This window comes from Erinaceus europaeus, chromosome 3 (genome assembly GCF_950295315.1).
Source record: "Erinaceus europaeus chromosome 3, mEriEur2.1, whole genome shotgun sequence".
Taxonomy (NCBI): domain Eukaryota; kingdom Metazoa; phylum Chordata; class Mammalia; order Eulipotyphla; family Erinaceidae; genus Erinaceus; species Erinaceus europaeus.
In genome coordinates, this window is record NC_080164.1 from 16477678 (window position 1) to 16501904 (window position 24227).

General features: G+C 44.6%; 2 protein-coding genes across 2 annotated transcripts in view; one reads left to right on the forward strand and one right to left on the reverse strand.

Annotated features, from left to right (window-relative positions):
* The window catches only part of HADHA (hydroxyacyl-CoA dehydrogenase trifunctional multienzyme complex subunit alpha), a 49906-nt gene extending 30343 nt beyond the window's left edge, over positions 1–19563 (reverse strand). Inside the window, exons 1-7 of the mRNA XM_007532597.3 lie at positions 19362–19563; positions 10974–11015; positions 10792–10862; positions 7031–7164; positions 5582–5720; positions 3721–3840; positions 2144–2246 (exon numbers count right to left, since the gene is read on the reverse strand). Of these exons, the coding sequence (XP_007532659.2) occupies positions 2144–2246; positions 3721–3840; positions 5582–5720; positions 7031–7164; positions 10792–10862; positions 10974–11015; positions 19362–19428 (676 nt within the window). The 5' untranslated portion in view covers positions 19429–19563. The remainder of the gene's footprint in view (positions 1–2143; positions 2247–3720; positions 3841–5581; positions 5721–7030; positions 7165–10791; positions 10863–10973; positions 11016–19361) is intronic.
* A 111-nt stretch (positions 19564–19674) lies between these two features.
* The window catches only part of HADHB (hydroxyacyl-CoA dehydrogenase trifunctional multienzyme complex subunit beta), a 46259-nt gene continuing 41706 nt past the window's right edge, over positions 19675–24227 (forward strand). Inside the window, exon 1 of the mRNA XM_060186700.1 lies at positions 19675–19806. The gene's annotated coding sequence lies outside the window, so the exon portion shown is untranslated. The remainder of the gene's footprint in view (positions 19807–24227) is intronic.

Sequence of the window (24227 nt, forward strand, 5' to 3'; positions counted from 1 at the left end):
ATACTTAGAGGAAAATATTGGCAGAACTCTTTTCCGCATAAATTTTAAAGACATTTTCAATGAAACGAATCCAATTACAAAGAAGACTAAGGCAAGTATAAACCTATGGGACTACATCAAATTAAAAAGCTTCTTCACAGCAGAAGAAACCACTACCCAAACCAAGAGACCCCTCATAGAATGGGAGAAGATCTTTACATGTCATACATCAGATAAGAGTTTAATAACCAACATATATAAAGAGCTTACCAGACTCAACAACAAGACTACAAATAACCCCATCCAAAAATGGGGGGAGGACTTGGACAGAATATTCACCACAGAAGAGATCCAAAAGGCTGAGAAACACATGAAAAAATGCTCCAAGTCTCTGTCAGAGAAATGCAAATAAAGATAACAATGAGGTATCACTTCACTCCTGTGAAAATGTCATACATCAGAAAAGGTAACAGCAGCAAATGCTGGAGAGGGTGTGGGGTCAAAGGAACCCTACTGCGCTGCTGGTGGGAATGTCAATTGGTCCAACCTCTGTGGAGAACAGTTTGGAGAACTCTCAGAAGGCTAGAAATGGACCTACCCTATGACCCTGCAATTCCTCTCCTGGGGATATATCCTAAGGAACCCAACACATCCATCCAAAAAGATCTGTGTACACATATGTTTTTGGCAGCACAATTTGTAATAGCCAACACCTGGAAGCAACCCAGGTGTCCAACAACAGATGAGTGGCTGAGCAAGTTGTGGTCTATATACACAATGGAATACTACTCAGCTGTAAAAAATGGTGACTTCACCGTTTTCAGCCGATCTTCGATGGACCTTGAAAAAATCATGTTGAGTGAAATAAGTCAGAAACAGAAGGATGAATATGGGATGATCTCACTCTCAGGCAGAAGTTGAAAAACAAGATCAGAAATGAAAACACAAGTAGAACCTGAAATGGAATTGGCATATTGCCCCCAAGTAAAAGACTCTGGGGTGGGTGGGTGGGGAGAATACAGGTCCATGAAGGATGATAAATGACATAGTGGGGGTTGTATTGTTAAATGGGAAACTGGGGAATGTTATGCATGTACAAACTATTGTATTTACTGTTGAATGTAAAACATTAATTCCCCAATAAAGAAATAAATTAAAAAAAAAAAGAGTAAAACAGAGAGACTGAAGGATAGAGGGAAAGATATCACAGCAGTGAAGTTTCTCCTTCTGTGTGGTGAGGGCTGGGCTTTAACTTAGGTTGTACAGATGACAAAACGGTGACTTTTAAGAAATGCATAAGAATAAATACAATCTAGAATATTGTCCTTGGGTGAGGGGAGGCAAAGAGATCATACGGGATATGGGGCGTGGGGCGGGAAGGGAGCACATCAGTAGGGATCTATTATTGTTAATATTCCCAGGTTAGCTATTTCATAATGCTTATTACAGTATTAAGCGAACACCAGAAGTGAACAAGGGTCACTAGGATAATGATATAGGCAATTTAAAAATAAAAAATAATGACAATTTGATTCTATACTTCTCCCTGATGTACAAATTAAAAATTAAAGTTGAAATCAGGATGATACTGGACAGGGGTAGACAGCATAATGGTTATACAAAGAGACTCAAGCCTGAGGCTCCCAAGTTCCAGCTTCAATCTTGAGCACCACCATAAGCAGAGCTGAGCAGTGCTCTGGGAAAAACGAAAAACTGGTATTAAAGAAGGAAAGGAGGAAAGAAAGAAAGAAATCAGGATGATACTAAAAATGATTTAGTATTAGCTGTCTTAGAAAACTTAATTCATCAGAATGACTCATTTCTTAGTAAGACCTTTTACTCATTCTATTCTTACTAATATGCAGCAGATTAATTTTTTTAAAGTACATAAAATTTTTTTTTAATCTTTATTTGTTGGATAAAGACAGTCAGAAATTGAGAGGGAAGGGGGTGATAGAGAGAGAGAGTAACAGAGAGACACCTGCAGCACTCTTAACCACTTGTGAAATTTTCCCCCTGCAGGTGGGGACCAGGGGCTCGAACCTGGGTCCTTGCACACCGTAACATGTGCGCTCAACCAGGTGCGCCACCACCTGGCCCCCAGATTAACTTTTTAAAGAGAATAACCACATAATGCCCAACACTAACAAAGGTTCACACTCACCCAGGGGTTCCACCAATTGGTCAACTAGTCCCATTTTCTTTGCTCTGTCTGCACGAATGTTTCTACCAGTCAGCATCATGTCAAAAGCAGCAGGTACACCCACCTAATATGCAAAGATCAGAACACACGGGGAAAATATCAAAGTGACTGTTATAATTTATTGTCTTCTTTTTAAGAGGCCAGGCTTTGAACACAGAATCTTATACAATATATGTACTTGACCACTGAGTTATATTTTGCTTTTATTTTATTTTATTTTTTGCCTCCAGGATTAGTGCTGGGACTCAGTGCCTGCACTACAAATCCACTGCTCCTGGAGGCTATTCTTTTTCCCTTTTGTTGCCCTTGTTGTTTATTGTTATTGTTGTTATTATTATCATTGTTGTTGGATAGGATGGAGAGAAATCAAGAGAGGAGGGGAAGACAGAGATGGGAAGAAAAGGATAGACATCTGCAGACCTGCTTTACTGCCTGTGAAGTGACACCCCCCTGCAGGTGGGCTGGGGGCTCTAACCGGGATCCTTACTCTGGTCCTTGTGCTTTGGGCCACATGCGCTTAACTCGATGTGCCACTGCCCAGCCCCCAAGTTATATTTTTGCCCTCTGTATTTAGTTTTCAAATAATTCCAGTGAGCAAGATTAATACTGAAATGAGAAAACTCAAACTGTATTTTAATGTTATTAACTAACAGATTTTATACATTTGGGGCCAGGGAGACAGCATAATGGTTATGCAAAAGATTTTCACGACTGAGGCTCTGCAGATCAAGGTTCAATTTCCAGCATCCACCAAAAATTAGAGCTGAACGGTGTTATATAACAATAATGCTAAAAAAATAATAATGCATTTAGGTAATTTTGGGGGTTACAAACCTCTAGCTAAAGTAAAAATCATCTTTATCTCTTCTTTTAATTCACTCTGTAGGATTTTTCTCCTTTGGAACAAATAATTTTTATCAGTTAGAGAAATACTGTTGTGTTTACTAAATGTGTGCATTATATATTCTCATGAAATAAATACATCTTAAAGGAAGAGATTGATCTGCAGCCTCCAAGTCTGTCCTTCCCTTCTCCTTATGAATTCAAAACCAGGATGGATCTCTTTTGGTTCCATAGAATACTACAATGAAATCTAATATTCAAATCTAATAACAAGGGGCAAGGTTTGCTCCTTATATTAAACTTCAAGTATGACCCGAGGATTTGATCACTGATCAGATGGTACTCTGCAGAAACTGGACAAACTGAGCTATAAGCTCTGGGAAAGCAAGGTATTTATCTTATTTCTCTTTCCTTCAGGGGAATCCTCAGTTCTCCAAGAACTAACAAAGGACCCTGAGCAACAATTTTGATCAAGGAAAGTAAGAAGGAAAGAAAGAGAGGAAGGAAGAAAGTTGAAAATGAAACAAATAAACACCAGGAATAGAAATTGATCATTGATTTATATAAACATATTTCATTTGCTCTCGAAAAACTACAAGGAATACCACATTATGAGTTTTGTACAAGAGGAGCTGTTTCTCCCAGAGTGTGTGGGTCTCAGGGTTCTAAGGCTCACAAGGGGATCTTAAACTCACCATTTTTGGCAGCCTTTGTGTGCCTCCTGCTCCTGGTAAGATCCCCAGCAAGACTTCAGGGGCACCTAATACTGTTTTCCTATCTTTGGTTGCTATTCTGTATTGGCATGCGATGGCAAGCTTCAAAAAGAGAAAAAGGAGTGAGATGTTAGGAAATACATCTGCAACATGTAAGGAGCCGTGGCAGTCTAAAGGTTACTTATAAATGAAAATTCCTCAGGCTGGCTTGTGATAGTTACTGCGATTCTGTTTATGCTTTTCTCCTATTTTATTACCCTCTCCCTGGGTTGCTGATTTCCTTAAATAGTCTAATAGGAGATATGGAAACTCTGAATAGATCAATGTACAGTGGGTCCAGGAGAAGGCTTAGTGGACAAAGCATTGGATTCTCAAGCGTGAGGTCCTTCAATCCCTGGCAGCACAAGTACCAGAGTGATCTCTGGTTTTTCTTCTCTCTCTCTCTCTCTCCCTCTTCCCTGCTCCTCTCTCATTAATAAGAGCTTCAGAAAGAAAGAAAATGTACACACAGTTGTACCCCAGGTTAAAAGCTCTGGGCCCCACAGAGACTCTTTTCTAACCAAGAAGGTCCATTTATGGTGTCCCAGAAACTTTTGCCTATCTTTCTGTTTGCTCACATTACACCCGCGTGGAATATTTCCTCACTAGTTTCTGGCTAATCCAGCTCTGCCCATCTTTTCAGGTCAGGTGCAATTCTCCATAAAAAAGACATGAAATATATTAATATATTCATGAATATATAAGAAACTATTGACCAGAGTCCAGCATGTGACAAATGACCAAGAAATATTCTTCTCTTTCCTTTCAGTCTAGTATCTCTTGTCTCAAATATTTACTACTTACAAAGCACTTAGACATGTATACTTCGCGGGGTTTTTTATTATTTATTTATTTATTTATTTATTTTTTGCCTCCACAGTTATCACTGGGACTCAGTACCTGCACTACAAATCCACTGCTAGTGGAGGCTATTTTTTCCCTTTTTGTTGCCCTTGTTATTTATCATTGTTGTTATTATTGTTGTTGTTATTGGGGTCATTGTTATTGGATAGGACAGAAAGAATTCAAGAGAGGAGGGGAAGACAGAGAGGAGGAGAGAAAGATAGAAACCTGCAGACCTGCTTCACTGCTTATGAGGTGATCCCCCTGCAGGTGGGGAGCCGGGGCTTGAACCAGGATCCTTACTTTGGTTCTTGGGCTTCGTGCCCTGTGCGCTTAACCTGCTTTGCTACTTCCCGGTCCCTTACTTTTTCTTTCTTTCTTTCTTTCTTTCTTTCTTTCTTTCTTTCTTTCTTTCTTTCTTTCTTTCTTTCTTTCTTTCGAGAGATGCAGAGAGAGACACACACAGAGAGAAACACCAGAACACTGCCCAGCTCTGGCTCATGGTGGTACAGGGGATTGAACCTGGGACTTTAGTGCCTCAGGCATGAGAGTCTGTGCATAACCATGATGCTATCTCCCCCACCCTACTTTGTGTCTCTTAATTAAAATTAAATAGCCCTAGAGCATGAATCATCCTTCTGAATCTTTGCCCTACAAACTTGAATTAGATATCTAGACTTGAATGAATGAGACCAGAGAAATCCAGCTCAAATCTTTTCATTTGTAAATTAAAGCTTCAGCTGGGTTCACTTGCTCTGTGCCATGCAGAGTAAGGATTAAAACCTATCCAGAAGTTTTGACAGTGGAGAAAAATAAAACAAAACAAACAAACAAACAAACAAACAAAAACATCGATGCTACTCAGAACTTTCCCACAATACTGTGGCCTAAAGGCTTATATACCTTGTGAACCCCACCAATGACTAGACAGCATGCCAATGACTTTGGAGCAATTCTGTACCTCAAGTCCTCCTCCCAGGCAGGACCCACTGATGGCGGCCACAATAGGCTTTGGGGATTTCTCAAGTTTCTCAAACATTCTTTGTCCTTCTTGTGATACTTGTGTTACTTCTTGAGAGGTCTTACAGGCGGCAAGCATACTACAGTAGCCACGAAAACAGAGATGGGGAAAAACCAGGGTGAGACTGGTTAGCCTACTTTTGTTTCAAACTTCCTCTGTCACATCCTTGTTTTACTCTACACAGCTATCTGGTACTGAGTATATCTGCAATAACATCTCTTTTTTTTAAGAGCGGATCCAGAGGACATGAAACAAGTTTCATAATTCATTTATTTTTATTTTTATTTATTTATTCCTTTTTGTTGCCCTTTTTTTTTTATTGCTGTTGTTATTGATGTTGCTGTTGTTGGATAGGACAGAGAGAAATGGAGAGAGGAGGGGAAGACAGAGGGGAAGAGAAAGATAGACGAAGTGACTCCCCTGCAGGTGGGGAGCTGGGGGTTCAAACAGGGATTCTTAAGCCGGTCCTTGCGATTTGCGCCACCTGTGCTTAACCCGCTGCACTACCACCTGACTCCCCATAATTCATTTTTGTGTCTCTAATAAATCATTAGATTACAACTTTGCATTTGAGGAAATCATCTCTGGTAAGTATTCTCACTGTCAGATAACATTCTCACTATGAGGTAGCTTTCAGAATAAAAATAATCACAATGACAGAAGAAAAAAAGTCTTCCAAGTTGTTTGCAGGGACCTATAACCTTTAAGCTCGAATTGAAAAAAAAAAATCAGCCAGTAGCTAAGTGGCAGAGCACAGGATTTATAGGTGTGAGGTCACAGGTGTGAGCCCTGCCACTCCACATGCTACAGGGATGCGCTGGTTTGCTTTCTCTTTCTCTCATCATTAAAATAAATCTTTTTGGGAGTCAGGCGGTAGCGCAGCAGGTTAAGTGCATGTGGCGCAAAGCCCAAGAACCAGCTTAAGGATCTTAGTTTGAACCCCCGACTCCCCACCTGCAGGGGAGTCGCTTCACAGGCGGTGAAGCAGGTCTGCAGGTGTCTGTCTTTCTCTCCCCCTGTCTTCCCCTCCTCTCTCCATTTCTCTCTGTCCTATCCAACAATGATGACATCAATATTAACTACAACAATAAAAAACAAGGGCAACAAAAGGGAATAAATAAATAAACATTTAAAAAATAATAAATAAATCTTTTTAAAAATGGCATATTCATAGCACTTTCATTTTATTCAAATTCCTTCTTGAATTGCTTTTGACTTCTTTAAGGAAAGGCCATAATTAGTCTTAGATGGTTTAAGTAGCAAACATCTCTATTTTTATCAACTTTCTTATACTCATGGGACCAAACATTTTCTTGAGAGGAAGACTGACTGGGCCTAAGCAATATCCTCGCAGTCAAGATGAGTGACTTCAAGCTTCCTAAAACTTACTTGATGTCAGCACCTGCAATAAAGCAGCCTGGTTTTGATGAGATAAGGACGGCACTTCTGATTGAATCGCTAGCCCAGATTTCATTCATTACTTCTGTGAACTCTGCTTGCAGTTCCTTATTCAGTGTATTGACCTGCCAAAGGGAAATACATATGAATTTGACAGTTTAAATTCAAAGTGCCTAATGGACAAATCACCATCAGCTGCTATTTTGATTGTAAGAAACATGTTTATCTAGCATGTCCATTTCTTTTTTTTTTTTAATATTTTATTTATTATTCCCTTTTGTTACCCTTGTTGTTTTATTGTTGTAGTTATTATTGTTATTGTCATCGTTGTTGGATAGGACAGAGAGAAATGGAGAGAGGAGGGGAAGACAGAGAGGAGGAGAGATAGACACCTGCAGACCTGCTTCACCTGCAGGTGGGGAGCCGGAGTTCGAACCGGGATCCTTATGCCGGTCCTTGTGCTTTGTGCCACCTGCACTTAACCCGCTGCGCTACAGCCCGACTCCCTAGCATGTCCATTTCTACTGTTAGAAGAAAGAAAAGCAGAGGAAGGAAAAAATAAAAACAAACAGACAACAATAACAAAACACTAGAGGCTTTCTGTTCAGGTAGCTTTGGTCTTGTTTTTTATAATATGTCAACTCTTTTAAAAAATATTTATTTATTCCCTTTTGTTACCCTTGTTATTTTATTATTGCAGTTATTGTTGTTGCTATTGATGCTGTTATTTTTGGATAGGACAGAGAGAAATGGAGAGAGGAGGGGAAGAGAGAGGGGGAGAGAAAGATAGACACCTGCAGACAGGCTTCATCGCCTGTGAAGCGACTCCCCTGCAGGTGGGGAGCCGGGGGCTGGAACCGGGATCCTTAAGCCGGTCCTTGCGCTTTGCGCCACCTGCGCTTAACCCGCTGCGCTCCCGCCCGACTCCTAGCTTTGGTCTTCTATACACACATCTCCCTTGAAAAATAGGTCTGCTCAAAGGAGGAACTCAGGGCCAGATTCCAAAAGTGTGAATCCCATGCAAACTATAAATAAGTCTAGGGGCCTGGTGGTAATGCACCTGGTTGAGCACACATAAGGACCCAGGTTCGAGTCCCCATCCCCACCTGCAGGGGAAAAGCTTCACAAGTATGAAGCAGTGCTGCAGATGTCTCTGTCTCTCTCCCTCTTTATCACCCCCTTCCCTCTCAATTTCTGACGGTCTCCAACCAGCAAATAAATAAAGATTTAAAAAAAAATTAAATAAGTCTACATTTATTGGTATGAGAAATAGCTATGTAACATATGTAAAAAGTCATTAAAATCAGACATCCAAGATGATCTTAAATTTGTAATTATTTGTTCAAATTGGTTAAAGTGATAATCTCTGGACTGCCATTTTCATTATTATTATTTTAAAATTTCCTGGCAGTTGGGCGGTAGCACAGTGGGCTAAGCGCACATGGCACAAAGCGCAAGGACCGGCAGAAGGATCCTGGTTCAAGCCCCCGGCTCCCCACCTGCAGGGCTGTCTCTTCACAGGCGGTGAAGCAGGTCTGCAGGTGTCTATCTTTCTCTCCCCCTCTGTCTTCCCCTCCTCTCTCCATTTCTCTCTGTCCTATCCAACAATGACGACATCAGCAACAACAATAATAACTACAACAATAAAAAAACAAGGGCAACAAAGGGGAAAATAAATATTTAAAAAAAATTTCCAATGACAGGCATATATTCTCAACTTCTGAAAATTCTGGGAGCTTGAGGTGGCTCAGTGGTGGAGCACTTGCCTTTCTCACTGAACATTTTAATTCTCTGTACTACAGTTAACAAGATGGTGGGGGGCGCTGGGCAGTAGCGCAGCAGGGTAAGCGCATGTGGCACAAAGCACAAGGACCAGTGTAGGGATCTCGGTTTGAGCCCCCTCCTCCCCACCTGCAGGGGAGTCGCTTCAGGCGGTGAGGCAGGTCTACAGATGTCTGTCCTTCTATTCCCCCTCTCTGTCTTCCCCTCCTCTTTCGATTTTTCTCTGTCCTAGGTAACAACAATGGCAGTAACAACAACAATAAACAACAAAGGCAACAAAAGGGAATAATAAGAGCAGTGGATTTGTAGTGCAGTCACCGAGCCCCAGCAATAACCCTGAAGGCAAAAAAAAACAAAAAAAAAAAAACGGTGAAATTGTGCTCTGTACCCCCCCTCAATTAAAAGCAATTAATTTTATTCTTAGAGCAGGACCTTATGCATGCAGAATCCCATTGCTTCTGGGATGACTTCTGCATTCTTATACTGCAGATAGAGAGGGGCCGGGGCAGTGGGGATGTTTCATCATCCGTGAAGCTTCTCTTTGCATCATGGTGCTCCCATGTGGTTCCCGAGCTTGAGTCCAGGGCCTTGTGCATGGTATGGCATGAGCTCTCCAGAAAGGCTTTTTTTTTTTTTTTTTTTTTTTGGGGGGGGTTTCTTAAGTTTGGATAATTGCTCAGTGGTTGTCCTGTTTCCCTCTATTTTTTTTAAAATTAATTTTATTTATTTTATTTTTTTTAACCAGAACACTGCTCAGCTCTGGCTTATGGTGGTGCTGGGGATTGAACCTGGGACCTCAGAGCCTCAGGCTTGAAAGGATTTTGCATAACCATTATGCTATCTCCCCAGCCCCCTGTTTCCCTCTAATGAAAGGCAAGTGTTTTTTATTTTTCTTTATTTGTGGTAGTTTTTTTTTTAATTAATCTTTATTTATTTATTGGATACAGCCAGCCAGAAATTGAGAGGGAAGGGGGAGACAGAGACAGACAGATACCTGCAGCCCTGCTTCACCACTTGTGAAGCTTTCTCCCTGTAGGTGGGGGCTGGGGACTTGAACCTGGGTCCTTGCACACTGTAACATATGTGCTCAGCCAGGTGTGCCAACACCCGGCTCCTGTGGTAGTTGTTAACTGCTTTCATCTAGGTCCTTTTTTTAAAAAAAATTTTTCTTTTTATTTATTTATTATTGGATAGAGACAAGGAGAAATCGAGAGGGGAGGGGGAGATAGAGAAGGAGAGAGACAGAGAGACACCTGCAGCCCTGCTTCACCACTTGTGAAGCTTTCCCTCTGCAGGTGGGGACCAGGGACTTGAACCCGGTCCTTGCACAGTGTAGTATGTGCACTTAACCAGGTGTGCCACCGCCTGGCCCCGAGGTCCTTCTATATCATCTAGGTCTCTGGTTACATTTCTGAAATATGAAGCAGCTACACCAATTTTAGATGTGGGGGAAGAGCATAAACTCTTGAAATGGAACTCAAAAGAAATACAGGTGAGATTCTGGAACAATACGACACATTTTGTTAAAGTTGCCAAAAATAAATGTTCTGCTTTGAACTGAGTCTGACTTCCAATGAACTGCAGTCATCCATGTCCTATAAGAAACTGAAGAGCCAACCACCACATTTAGCCCAGCCAACCTACTAGTAGTGACAGCTAGAGAGGAAAGCTGGCTTAATAAGCTCCTATTTAAGATGAGTAGGTGATAACAAAGCTATTCCAGCTACTGTCTAATAACTCTCCACTTTCTACATGGTAACAGAAGGCTAGCTTTTAGTAATCTTCCATGCTAATCTGACATGCTATGTCTATAGATTAAATAAGGACCTTTGCTTCAGAAAAACTATCTTTGTGGGACAATGTGTCAAACTCTTATCTAACTAGGAAAAGCACAAATTCACATGCAAAGTGACTGTCACATTGGTGGGTTTATTTTTTTTCACATTGGCCTAGAATAACAAATTATTTACCTTTGAATTGGGTGAGTTAATTCGAACAACTGCCACATCCCCTTTGACTCCATAGGTAATATGAGTTCTGGCTAAAAAGAGAAGAAGTTTTGATTTTAAAAGATGTTTCTTACTAAGTAAATCTAGTAAATAAATAAATAAATAAATAAATAAATAAAAGGTCAACAAGAAGTTAAACTTACCAAGCAAAGCAGAGGACCCTGTAAAGTTGCGAAAAATATAACCTGCAAGGAAAAAGCTTTTATTATTCTTTAAAAAATATATATTATTTTACCAAACAGAATTTCAGCAAGTTTATACTAATACAACTAAGACATTGTTATATAGTGACAAAGCTGGAATTTATAATAACAGAATTAGAATAATGTATTCTAGGCCACTACTGTAGTTACTACACAAACTTTTCCATGAATGTCAGGTCATAGGATTACTTGGATACAGTTATTCAGAAGGTAGAATGGTGTCACAAAGATGCTTCTATTCCCAGAAACCATGAATATGCCAAGGTATACAGCAGAGGAGGATTAAGACTGCAAACGGAACTAGGGGTGCTAATTAGTCGACCTTCACATAGGGATATTATCCCAGATGATCCAGCTAGACCCAGTGAAATTGCACAAGGGAAGAAAGAGACAAAGAGGACCAGAGAACTGGCAGCATGAGAAGGACTTGGCCCCACATTCCTGGCGTTGGAGGAGGAAGTAGTTAAGAAATGCAGGCAGCCTGCAGAAGCTAGAAAAGGCGAGGAGATGGATTCCCTCTTAGGAGAGTTCACGATCAACAGTCCTCTCAGCACTTTTGATTTTAGTCCACAAGGCTCTCTTCTGACATCCATAACTACAAGATATTAAATTTGTATTATTTCAGACAGTAAGTGTGCAGAATTTGTCATGGTTACAATGTGACAGAAATATGCTAGGAAATAAGTAATCTTAAGAATGAGCTACAGCATCACTTGAAAATTCCTCCAAGTATTAGCTCAACTATAATGGGCTCAGCAGCCATGTCTTCTTGATTGTTCTTCTACAGAGACAGACTTTCCAGTGTTACCCAGAGTAAACTCAAAGGACAGTAGTGGCTACTGTAAGTTTAACACTCCACATGGCACTTCCCTACTTTATACTCACCAAGAACCCGGCCCAGAGGGCAGCAGAGATCAGCTCCGTGCCTCCTCCTTCTCCCCTAACCACTAGCTTAGGTTCCCGAGTATATTGACGATGATGACCTTCTGAACACAAACCATGGCAAAACAAGTGCCAACAGAGGGCCTTGTAATCCGGATTCTGGATAGCAGAAGGTCAGGGACATTGGGGAATCAAAGCAAAATGTCCATGTTTGGGACATTATTCTATCCATAATTTTTTTCTCCTTCCATGGTTATCTCTGGGGCTCGGTGCCTGCACTATGAATCCACTGCTCCTGGTGGCCATTTTTTTCCTTTTTTTGGATAGGATAGAGAGAAATTGAGAGGGGGGTGTAGACAGATAGAGAAAGAGAGGAGACAGAGACACCTGCAGGCCTGCTTCACCACTCATGAAACTTCCCCCATACCCCCGCAGGTGAGGAGCCGGGGACTCAAATTGGATCCTTGTGCTTCATATTATGTACTTTAAAAAAAAAAGTTTATTTATTTATTGGATAGAGAAAGCCATAAATCGAGAGGGAAGGAGGTGATAGAGAAGGCGAGAAACAGAGAGACACCTGTAGCCCTTCTTCACCACTTGCAAAGCTTTCCCCCTGCAGGGGCTCAAACCTGGGTCCTTGTGCTTTGCAACAAGTGTGCTCAGCCAGGGGTGCCACCGCCCTGCCACTCTGTACTCTTAACCTGGTGCACCACTGCCCAACTCCCTTAATCAACATTAACATGAGACGGAAAGTCTAAGAGAAAGTGACAGAGCATCACTCTGCCAGGGACTGAACCTGGAACCTTGTGCCTTCAAGTTCAGCATGCTGTGCCAGCCATCTCCTGGCCCTTACTCCACGTCTTTTCCAGCATTAAAAGCGTCCCTCTCCCTACTCTCATCCAACAGTCCTCTGGAGGCAGTAAGCAGATTGTTCTGGAGGCTAGCACAGGACCAATATTCCTTAATTCCAAGCCCCGATTTAATTTCACTTAAAAATGTATTTATTCATTAATTAATAAAAGCAAGAATCCTAGCATCCTTCTGGCATATGAGATGCTGGACTCAGATACGGGGCTTCACGTATGACTGTGCCACGCTTTAGACGCTGTGCCAGCACCCAGGCCTTTCTAGATGAAATTTTAATCTGCAGTATTTACTACTTTGCTCTGCAATCATCCTAGCATCTATAACAGATGCCTTCCTAAACTAAAATTCAACTTTGTTATGTAGTGGGAAGATTATAATTCACAAATCTGACGTCACGTCACAGTCATTGACCTAACAAAGCTTTTACTGTGATTACATCTAGATACTTGGCATGAATAAAAAAAAGACAAAAAAAATCCTGATTTTGCATGTAAAAGCTACTGTATTGACTGTCGAATGTAAAACATTAATCCCCCAATAAAGGAAAAAAAATCAGAAACAAACAGTAAATAAAACAAAATCCTGATTTATCTGGCACTTATATTCCCCTCTCCTTACCAAGGTGGAAGAGGCCCCCAGCCTGCAGCACTCCATAGCTCCGGGTGGGTGGCCATTAGCTCCTTTCCTTTAAATAAAGGGTGTGAGGCATAGGGGTGGGGGAGAGACAGAGACACTGCTTGTGAAGGTTCCTCCTGTAGGCGCTCTCATGTGGTGGCCCAGGGTTCAAGCCCTGGTCCTTGCACATGGTAACCACTGAGCTCTACCAGGTGAGGCATCTGTGGCCCTTACATCCTGAGGGAATAAGGTATATGCTTATTAGGAAACAGTTTCCACTAAGTGGAGATAAGTGACAAGGTGAAAGCAGACCTGGCATAAAAAGAACTCTCTCTGTAAAAGAGAAATTCCAGTGGAGAATATGTGATCTAGCTAGAAGAAGGTAGCGTACATCTGAATGGGAATGCAGGGAAGGAAGGTTGATGTGGGAAGACAGACAGAAACCAAGAAACATAAATATGGAAATAAGTCTATCAGAAGATAAGTGCCTTAGCTCTGGCATCTTCATAACCTAACATAACTGTCCTATCTCAACTCAAGAACATCTAAGACTACAGCTGGTGGAGTTGCAGTGTCAGAGACTGAATGTCTGAGACAGTCGGCAAGTGCGAGCAAAGTTTAAGTTACTTTATCCGTTAATCTACCTGTTACACACATAGAATCTCCTATGAGGGGGTCGGGAGGTAGTGCAGGGGTTAAGTGCATGTGGCGCAAAGCGCAAGGACCAGTGTAAGGATCCCGGTTCGAGCCCCCGGCTCCCCACCTGCAGGGGAGTCGCTTCACAGGCGGTGAAGCAGGTCTGCAGGTGTCTGTCTTTCTCTCCTCCTCTCTGTCTTCCCCTCCTCTCTCCATTTCTCTCTGTCCTATCCAACAATAACAACAACATCAAAAACAACAATAAAAAACAAGGACAACAAAAGGGAATAAAAAAAGAATCTCCTATGAATCAACAGATACAAAAAGACAGAGCTAGTCAGTAAACGGATAAACATTTTTGAAGAAGTCCAAGTTAACACTCAGCTAAATCATGCTGGGCATCAGGTAGCTTTGCTCTTGGCACCCTGCTTAGCCTAAGCCTTATCTGGGGAGCTTACTTTGAAGGAGCTGGGTGCACTTTAGCCTACATTTACTGTGCCAGCAAGCGAGAGGAACCTTTTCCCTACTTTGTAGTCACCTTAATAATCCAACCAAGGGGAGTTGGGTGGTAGCAAAGCGCAAGGACTGGCATAAGGATACCGGTTCGAGCCTGGGCTCCCCACCTGCAGGGGAGTCACTTCACGAAGCAGGTCTGCAGGTATCTGTCTTTCTCTCCCCCTCTCTGTCTTCTCCTCTCTCCATTTCTCTCTGTCCTATCCAACGACATCAATAACAACAACAATAATAACTACAACAACAATGAAAAACAACAAGGGCAACAAAAGGGAAAATAAATATAAAAAAATAATTCAACTAAGAAAATGCCTTTAGGGGGCAGGGTTAGATAGCATAATGATTTTTGCAAAGAGACTCTCATGCCTGAAGCTCCAAAGGAATGGGGTTCAGGGTTCAGTCCCTCCAGAGCTGAGCAGTGCTCTGGTAAAAAAAAAAAAAAGAAAGAAAGAAAGAAAGAAAGAAAGAAAGAAAGAAAGAAAGAAAGAAAGAAAATGCTTTGGGGGGGTAGATAGCATAATAGCTATGCAAAGAGACTCTCATCCATGAGGCTCTGAAGTCCCAGGCTCAGTCCCCTGGCCCACCATCAGCCACAGCAGAGTAGTGCTCTGGTGTTTCTTCTGTGTCTTTCTCTCTCTCAGTCTCTTTCAAAAATAAAAATAAATACGCACGTGGTGCAAAGCACAAGGACCCGGCTTGAGCCCCCGGCTCCCCGCCTGCGGGGGGTCACTTCACAGGCGGTGAAGCAGGTCTGCAGGTGTCTGTCTTTCTCTCCCCCCCTGTCTTCCCCTTCTCTCCCCATTTCTCTCTGTCCAATCCAACAACAACAATCAATAACAACAACAATAATAACCACAACAAGAAAATAACAAGGACAACAAAAGGGAATAAATAAATATTAAATATATATATATATCATCTACTTTTTAAAAAATAATTTATTTATTTATTCATGAGAAGGCTAGGAGGAGAGAAAGAATCAGCCATCACTCTGGCACATGTGCTGCCGGGGATCGAACTCAGGACCCCATGGTTGACAATTCAATGCTTTACCCACTGCGCCACCTCCTGGACCACATATATATATCATCTACTAAGGCACTGGCCTCTAATTCATTTCCTGTAAAACCATTTCATCACTAGAGCAGGCACTTAGCAGAGGGATGGGAATCACGAAAGATATGCAGGTCAAAATGTGATTTTCATTAATGGTCCTATTTAGAAGTGTAGCACTCTTGGAAGCAGAAATAGGCTGCAATTTCAAAAACTGCAAGTTGGCATCAGGAGAATGTCATCACTGGGCAGCATCCGTCATAGTTTCATTAGATACTTAGGAGACTCTTGGCATAAATTTAAGGACCCATCTGTTGAATATCAATGGCAATCGAGGCGGACAGACCACTTTTAATTTGCTTCTCAATATGTACATTGTTATTTAAAGAAGCAAGTAAATACAATAAATCCTTTTTAAAAACCGTTTATTGCCTCCAGAGTTATCATCGGGGCTCGGTGCCTGCACTATGAATCCACCACTCCTGGCAGACATTTTCCTCTCTCTCTCTCTTTCTTTCTTTTTTTCTTTCTTCTTTTTTTATTATCTTTATTTATTTATTGGACAGACAGCCAGAAATCAAGAGGGAAGGGGTGATAGAGAGGGAGAGAGACAGAGAGATACCTGCAGCACTACTTCGCCGTTTGTAAAGCTTCCTCCTTGCAGGTGGGGACCAGGGGCTCAAACCTGGGTCCAGGCACATCGTAACATGTGCACTCAATCAGGTGCGTCACCACCCAGCCCCTTCTTTTTTTTTTTTTTCCTCTTTCTATTTTATTGATAGGACAGAGAGAAACTGAGAGGAGGGGGGGAAAGAGGGGAAAAGGAAGACAGACCTGCAGAGCCGCTTCACTGCTTGTGAAGCGACCCCCCCAGGTGGGGAGTGGGGGCTTGAACCCTAGTCCTTGAGGGGTCCTTCCTAGTAGTACTATGTGCGCTTAACCTGGAGAGCCACCACCCAGCCTCCAGTCCTTTTTTTATGAGTAAAAATAATGCAAAGTATACACTTACAAATACGTATGTGTTTCCAAACAAACATAGGAAACTACTGGGTTGTTGAAAAAGTCATGATGTATTTTTTTATGTTTCTCTATGCAAAAATGCATCTGACTTTCCTGACAACTCAGCAAGTTAATTAGACACATAAAGTGAAAAAATCACTTTAAAAATTCTAATATAGAGATCATAGTTCTTCAGGGCTGAAAAGAGCCAATAGTATTACTAAGCATTTATCTCATGAAAATCCCTTTTACACCTAAAATAACACTAATATTATCTGCAAGGTGATAGAAATGAGAAAATCGATTTAGAAATATATTGCCTGGGAGGGGAACTTCCAATTGCTTTGTCATGCTACTCTCCATGTCGATGAAAACCTGTAGCCTCAATCATTCATTTCACAAATAACAAAACCAAAGGCCAGTTCAAGTATTAGTCCAAAGTCACCCAGCTAGTTAGAGTGAGGAGAAACCGTGTGAGCTGACAATCAGCTTAGTGTTGAGACAAACTGCTAATCCATAAGAACTACTTTAGGACAAGAACAAAAATAAACATTTGACTTCTTTCCAGAATGGTAAACCATAAGCTAAAACACAGGAAACAAAACCAAACTGTCAGTGAGATGATAAAATGCTAACAGTAGGTAGATGGGTGGGCATTTTTCTTAGTTCCTTTCACCAATCTTTGCATTTTAACATTCCATAATTAAAAAAAAATTTATTTTCCCTTTTGTTGCCCTTGTTTTTTTGTTGTTGTTGTAACTGATGTCATCGTTGTTAGGACAGAGAGAAATGGAGAGGGGAGGGGAAGACAGAGAGGGGGAGAGAAAGACAGACACCTGCAGAACTGCTTCACCGCCTGTGAAGCGACTCCCCTGCAGGTGGGGAGCCGGGGCCTGGCACCGGGATCCTTATGCCGGTCCCTGCGCTTCGCGCCACCTGCACTTAACCCGCTGCGCTACTGCCCGATTCCTTTTTTTTTTTTTTTTTAATATTTACCCATTTATTCCCTTTTGTTGCCCTTGTTCCCAATTTTTTTTTTTATTGCAATACACAAATATGGCAGTCCTGTGGAGAGTAAAAATGATGGTCAACATAAGAACGGCTTCCCTGGACTGAAGACCCCACCAATGTGTCCTGGAGCTCAGCTTCCCCAGAGACCCACCCTACTAGGGAAAGAGAGAGGCAGGCTGGGAGTATGGACCGACCAGTCAACACCCATGTTCAGCGGGGAAGCAATTACAGAAGCCAGACCTTCTACCTTCTGCATCCCACAATGACCCTGGGTCCATGCTCCCAGAGGGACAGAGAGTGGGAAAGCTATCAGGGGAGGGGGTGGGTTATGGAGATTGGGTGGTGGGAATTGTGTGGAGCTGTACCCCTCCTACCCTATGGTTTTGTTAATTTATCCTTTCTTAAATTAAAAAAAAAAAAAAAAAAAAGAACGCAAATGCGACTTAATCATACAAAATTCAACCCGTTCCCAGTAAGCGAAGACTTCACCTATTTCCCAAGAGAATAGTAGTACCCTAGTGGTTCAGGAAGAAGGCATATTACGCATTAAAGGACTAACTGTGTAATCGGTATTAAATACAGCACACAATAAACAGTCACACTTCACCTTACAGATGAGATGGAAGGAAAAATCCTTGATTTTTTTTTTTCCCTACCATCGTCCAGCTTAACCCTTTCACTGCTGGCCCAAAGAGAACAAGATACTAAAACTAATGCAAACTGATCGGGTAGAGTCAGAAACAAAATTAGAAATATCGATAGTTCTTTAAACAAGCTTATTCCTTAAGCTACAGCCATTTGTCCATTAGAAAAAATAATGCCTCTATTAAGCAAGAAACTCCCGTTGAAATGCAACACACTCTATAGTTCACACCGGGATTTCTGGAACTTGTAAGATCTGCGCTTCAGTAAAGAATGTGGTAAAAATAAGTAAGTAAATAAAATGGGGAGTCGGGAGGTAGCGCAGCGGGTTAAGCGCTGGCGGTGCAAAGCGCAGGGACCGGTGTAAGGATCCCGGTTCGAGCCCCGGCTCCCCACCTGCAGGGGAGTCGCTTCACAGGCGGTGAAGCAGGTCTGCAGGTGTCTGTCTTTCTCTCCCCCTCTCTGTCTTCCCCTCCTCTCTCCATCTCTCTCTGTCCTATCCAACAACGACGACACCACCACCACCACCAACAGTAATAACTGCAACAATAAAACAACAGGAGCAACGAAAGGGAATAAATAAATAAATATTTAAAAATTTAAATAAATAAATAAATAAAATGGTCGAAAGTGAAAACCAACGTGAAGTTAATCTGCGAGGGTGGCTCATTTCCTCCCAAACCAGTTTTTAAGGCAGCTCTTGTTAGGAGCCAGGTGCAGGGGAGCCGCAGCCCTGGGACAGCCCGGACCGTCCGGGTCCTCCGGGAGCTTCCGGTGCAGAGGGGACAAGTCCAAGGCCAAGGCGCAAGCAAGCACGAGGGGCGCGGGCCCCGGGAGACCTGGGCAAAGCGCTGAGGCCCCGGGCACGACTCGGACACACCAAGGGTACCGAGGCCGGAAAGCGTCGCGGCTGCGAGAGGCCGGGGGCGGGGGCAGGTGTCAGTTCCCGCGCAGGGGCCCCGGAGCGGCGCCCGCGGCAGCATCCCACCTCGCCGTCCAGGCTGGGACCCGGGGCGGGGACGGGGCGCCGCGGCGACAGGAAGCGCGACGCGGGTCGCGGGCACCCCGATCTCCGCAGCCGCCGTCCCCCGAGACTCAGCCAGGGCTCACCGTGGGGACGGAATGCCCTGGAAGCGGCGAAGCGGCGGAGGCTGCCAATTGCCCGCGAGGCCACCATCTTGAGCTGGAGGACGAAAGTGGTCAGCGCTCCCAGTGCGGCGGCCCAGCGGAGGACTTGTCTTCTTGCCGACTGGCCGGGACAGGCGTCCGACGTGCTGCCTGACTAAAATCCAGAGGCCCGGTTGCCTCGGACCCCTGAAGGTCTGCCCTTTGCTTCAGACTAAGGGGCGGGGACAGACTGCCTCGGACAAGAGGCCCATCGGGGAGGCGGTGCAAGGGGGAAGCAGTGGGGTTTCTAGTCAGGCGGGCGGCGGGCAGCCCGCAATCCCGCAGGCGGACGCCAGGGGTCCTTTCTGGGCAGGACCCACCCCTCGGCCCCGCAAAGTCCTGTCACTCAGGTCCGAGCCGTGGCGGAGAGCAGGAGACGCGAGCAGAGGTGAGCCTGCGTGCGCCGCACCTGCCGCCCGGCCTCTCCCATCTCCCGCGGCCGCCCCCTCCCCTCCCTTCCCGGGGCTGTGAGAGGAGTTGGGGGCGGGGGGCCTAGCGGAAGGAACCCGCGGGCGGGGAGTCGGGCGAATGCGAGGAGCGCGGCGGCTGGGGCTGGCTCGACGCCGGTGGCTGGGGGCTGCGAGCCGCGGTCGTGTAACTCGTGTGTCACGTGTCATCGCAGTTCAGTGGCCACAAGCGTGTGTGCGTGTGCTGCTCGCGAGTCGCTGTTTCTCGGGCGTCGCCACGTCGAAGCTTTAGGTGGAGCCGGGCGGGGGGGGGGGGGCGGAAGGCTTTCCCCGGGCGGGGGAGACGGCGGGATGGTTCTGCAGACAGACTCCCATGCCTGCGGCTCTGGGGTCCCAGGCTCAACCCCTCGCATCACCATAAGCCGGAGCTGAGCAGTGCTCCGATGTAAAATAAAGAGATCAACAAAAAGAAAGAGGCTTTTCTTTTCTCTTTGCTGCTGCCCGCGGCGGGGCTCCGGCAGGTGACCTTCCGGGATTCCGTCCTCCATGCTGCTCGGAAGCCCAGTCTCCCCGAGGGGGTTCTGACCCGAAAGGGTCGTCGGGGGAGCGGGTGGCCCGGTTCCCGGTCCCGCCGCAGACTGTCCGGCTGCAGAGATGGACGCGGCTCCTTGCGCTCAGCGACTCGTCCCAAAGGGCAGGAACGTGGATGGAGGCCCTTCCAGACTCGCTCGCTCGCACCCTTGACTTTGCTCCTCTCCATCCCCGACTTGGTCACTGGCCTTTTCCAGAGGAAGTTTGGGAGGTGGAGGTGCACCTGTGGGTTTTCCGGGACATGGCGGAGTAAGAGGCTCTTGCTCGCCTGGCTGAGTGTCTGCAGGAGAGGAAGCTGCATGGGGCAGGAGTGAGGAGGGGAAACAGGAAGGAGAGAGGTTCGATTTAAAAAAGGTAACAACTTGTTAGCTAGAGGCTCAGAAGTTGCAACTTGCTAATCTGAGATTTAGATCACCCGTTTGGTTCTTGGCGTTTTGTTCCCTGTGCTGCCAGCAGACTTATATTTGTTTTTAATTGCCACCAGGGTTCTCCATGGGACTTGATGTTTGCATGGCTAATCCACCACCCCCGTGGCCATTTTCTTTTCGCCCCCTTTCTCCCTCCTCCCCTCCCTCCTTTCCAACCTTCTTTTCTTCCTTCCTATTTTATAGAACAGAAAAAGAGAGGCGAGGGGGAATTTAGAGAAGAAAGGAAGACACCTGCACCATTGATTCACTGCTTGTGAAGCTCCCCCTCACTCCCCCCTTACAGGTGGCACCCAGGCTTGAACCTGAGCCCTTCTTCTTCTAGCGTTTGCCCTTCTTCCGTAGCCAGTCAACAGCATCAGGTTGAGCCTGATGTCAAGTTTCGAGACCTCCTTTGAATCTGGAGAGGTGGCAGTCGTTGACTATGTGGGTCATAGTCTGTCTGGAGCCGCAGGGGCAGTTCGGGTCATCTCTGGCTCCCCAGCGATGGAACATAGCGGTGCACCGGCCATGGCCTGTTCGATAGCGATTGAGGAGGGCCCGATCATAACGTGCTAGGTCAAAGCCGGGTGGACGCTTGCAGGGGTCTGTGATGAGGTGTTTGTTCTTTACCTCAGCTGACTGCCAGCTCTGTTTCCAAGAGTCTGGAACAGAGAAGTTCAGTGTAGGCGTAGGGGACCAGATTGGGTGACGAGACGTCAAGCGTTGGACAGGGTGGGCGAAGATTTCTGCGTATATTGGCAGGTCCGGTCGAGCGTAGACGTGGGAAATGAACTTAGATGATGCCGCATCCCAACGAATATCTGGCGGGGCGATGTTGCTAAGAACTGGCAGCCATGGAACCGGGGTGGAACGGATGGTTCCAGAAATTATCCTCATGGAGGAATATAATTTGGAATCGACCAAGTGGACATGGGGGCTATGGAACCATACTGGGGCACAGTATTCTGCAGTGGAATAGCATAATGCCAGAGAGGATGATCGTAGTGTGGAAGCGCTCGCGCCCCATGAGGAGCTGGCCCTTAACCATGGTGACACGTGTGCCCTACCCAGCGCACCACGGATGGCCCTGCACCATCAACAGGGATTTTAGTTATGCTGTTTCTTTGATCTTGGGCACTGTCGTACTGCGAGTTATTATATGCGGGAAATTCAATACCTTTCTGCCATCACCTACTAAGGGTAACAGCAGCACATATGGAAGGAGCTGTGGAGGTCTAGCAGGCACTCTTCTGTTTGGTGCTTTATACATGAATTTTGTGATTGCTCACAGAAGCCTATGAGAAAGATAGTGAAGTTTCTGCATCTTACCAGTGAGGGTCCCAGGACGGAGAGAGGTTAAATTACTTGCATAAAGTCACACATCTGGGGTGGAGCCAGGATTTGGATGTTGACAGTGTGACTTGAGAGTTTGTGCTCTCAACCCTTGTATTGTGTCCTAGTGATGTAGTCACCACTGGAGTTCCTCCATCTCCTCTTGTTTTCACAGTGCTTGCAGCTTCAACCCCCTTTCCATAATCCCATAGCCACTTCCTGTTTGCTTTACCAGTGCACCATGTCCTTGAGTCACAGAGCAAATGACAGTGCAGCCCGACTCCGTCTTTCTGTGTTTCTATAATTCTCTCATTAAGATAAAGTAAGTAGTGGGTTGGGCGGTAGCGCAGCGGGTTAAGCGCAGGTGGCGCAAACAAAGCACAAGGACCAGAGTGAGGATCTCGGTTCGAAACCCCGGCTCCCCACCTGCAGGGGAGTTGCATCACAAGCGGTGAAGCAGGTCTGCAGGTGTCTGTCTTTCTCTCCCCCTCTGTCTTCCCCTCCTCTCTCCATTTCTCTCTGTCCTATCCAACAATGACAACAACAACAACAACAACGATAAACAAGAAGGGCAACAAAAGGGAAAAAAATGGCCTCTAGGAGTAGTGGATTTATAGTGCAGGCACTGAGCCCCAGCAATAACCCTGGAGGCAAAAATAAATACATAAGTAAATACATTTAAACAGTAACAAGGAGCCATGGGGTGACACAGTGGACAAAGCATTGGACTCTGAAGCGTGAGGTCCTACGGTCGATCCCCGACATCGCATGTGTTGGAGTGGTGTTCTAGTTCTCTCTCTTTTTCTTTCTTTCGCTAATAAATAGATCTTTGGCACAAGTCTCCTATGTAGCCCTCCATCTAACTAGTCTGCGTATCTCATAATTTTTTTTTAAGAATGTAAAAGAAGGGGGCCAGGTGGTGGCACACCTGGTTAAGCACACACACTACAGTGCACAAGGACCCAGGTTCAAGCCCCCTGGTCCCCACCTGCAGGGGGAAAGCTCCACGAGTGGTGACGCAGGGCTGCAGGTGTCTCTCTGTCTTTATCCCTCTCTATCTCTCTCCCTCCCCTCTCAGCTTCTCTCTATCTCTATCCAATGATAAGTAAATAAATAATATGTAAAATAAAACCATGCAAAAGAAAATGAAAGCTCTTCTGTGTTCCTTCCACATCTAGACAGACTCGCTGCTTGATGAGCTTTTCTCTTTTCATCTTGCTCTGTCGTAAACTCGTCTGTGCGCCTTGCTTTCATTCAGCTGTGTTGTGGATATATGCATCAGTATGTGTGGTTTCAAACAGCTGGACCGTGCCTCATACTGCTTGTGCTCCCCTGTGTTCGACTACTCCCTATCACTTGATTTTAAACGATTTTTGCTTTATGAAGGAGTGTAGGTTCATACCTAAAGAGCTGTGTGCATACAACTTACTGTGCTCACCTCCAGAATCCTTGTGTCACCACACCAGCTGGAAACCTTAGTCTATCCTCCCGTGGGACCTCTTCCCTTTAGTAACTGCCTTAGTTTTCATGAACCCTAAAAGTCAGTTTTATTTACTTCCCATTAATATGGATTTGCTTTCTTATTTAAAATTTTACTTATTTTTCTGCATAGAGACAGAGATAAATTGAGAGAGGTGGAGGAGATAGAAAGAAAGAGAGAGGGTGTTGGGCGGTAGTGCAGGGGTTAAGCGCACGTGGCGCAAAGCACAAGGACCGGCGTAAGGATCCCGGTTCGAGCCCCCGGCTCCCCACCTGCAGGGGAGTCACTTCACAGGTGGTGAAGCAGGTCTGCAGGTGTCTGTCTTTCTCTCCCCTTCTGTCTTTCCCTTCTCTCTCCATTTCTCTCTGTCCTATCCAACAACGATGACAATAATAACTACAACAATAAAACAACAAGGGCAACAAAAGGGAATAAATAAATATTTTTTAAAAAGGCTATGAAGGAAAAAAAAGAAAGAAAGAGAGATGCCTATAACTCTGTTCCACCACTCATTAAGTTTCTCCCTCTTCGGGTGGGACCAGAGGTTTTAACCCAGTTCCTTTGCACTGTAACGTGCTCTCCAGAGACAGTC